The sequence below is a fragment of the Geospiza fortis genome, unplaced genomic scaffold, assembly GCF_000277835.1.
Source record: "Geospiza fortis unplaced genomic scaffold, GeoFor_1.0 scaffold891, whole genome shotgun sequence".
NCBI classification, from domain to species: domain Eukaryota; kingdom Metazoa; phylum Chordata; class Aves; order Passeriformes; family Thraupidae; genus Geospiza; species Geospiza fortis.
The window spans coordinates 201,812-202,681 of NW_005054649.1; the positions used below are offsets into that span (position 1 = coordinate 201,812).

At 65.1% G+C, this 870-nt stretch overlaps 1 protein-coding gene across 1 annotated transcript in view; it reads right to left on the reverse strand.

Moving 5' to 3' along the window:
- The window catches only part of LOC102034921 (ankyrin repeat and SOCS box protein 10), an 8,404-nt gene that overhangs the window by 2,848 nt on the left and 4,686 nt on the right, over nucleotides 1-870 (reverse strand). Inside the window, 2 exon segments of the mRNA XM_031064899.1 lie at nucleotides 1-310; nucleotides 783-870. The exon segment at nucleotides 1-310 is cut by the window's left edge and continues 186 nt beyond it; the exon segment at nucleotides 783-870 is cut by the window's right edge and continues 38 nt beyond it. Coding sequence (XP_030920759.1) covers nucleotides 1-310; nucleotides 783-870 — 398 coding nt within the window.

Below are 870 nucleotides of genomic sequence, written 5' to 3' on the forward strand. Positions count from 1 at the left end.
GTGGCGGCCCGGGGCCGGCGGGTCCTGCCGGTCCCGGTCCTCGGCGTTGACGCTGGCACCGCTCTCCACCAGCAGCTGGCACACCCGGTAGTAGCGGTCCATGTCCTGGGGTTGGTGCTGCTGGGCACAGGCAGCATTCAGCGGTGTTTGCCCCTCCTTGTTCCTCACGTCCAGTCGAGCCCCGTGGCGCAGAAGCAGCTGGACGTGCTCTGCCAGGCCGTGCCGCGATGCCACATGCAGCGCTGTGTCCTGCTCCTCCTCCGTCTGGCTGTTCACACTGGCACCGTGCTGCAGCAGCTGCTGCACACACCTGCGTGGGCCAAGGCGACTTGCTGACCATTCCTCATCTCCACCTCCCAGCTCCCACATCTGTACCATCCCAGCTTTTCCCCAGAGTCCAAAATCCCTGCTCTTCATGCCCTGGAGCACTGTTTTTAAACCGGGATGACTGGCGAGCAGAGATCCTGCCACCGTGTGCAGCTAACTCTGCTCAGACCCCCTAAGTGTTGTCACACCTGGTGCCTGCTCGGATGCACAGTGGATCTGCACAGGAACACCCTGAACATTACAGTGAGACCACTGGCTCCTCAGCTGCACCTGCTAAGGACACGGCCTTGCAGTCACCCGCTGGACCTCAGCGGTGATGCCGGTCCAGGAGCAGGCACCAGGGCCAGCCCCGTTCTGCACCCACCAGTGCACCGTCAGGGGTGAGCAGGGACCCCTCCGGCACGGGATTAGGCTTGAGGGGCGGGAGGCTGGCTACTCCCCCCGGCAGGACTCACCCGATGGAGTCGGAGCTCTTGCAGAGGTGCAGGGGCCGGTAGCCCTGCTCGGAGACGGCCTCGGGGTCGGCCCCGGCGCAGAGCAGCA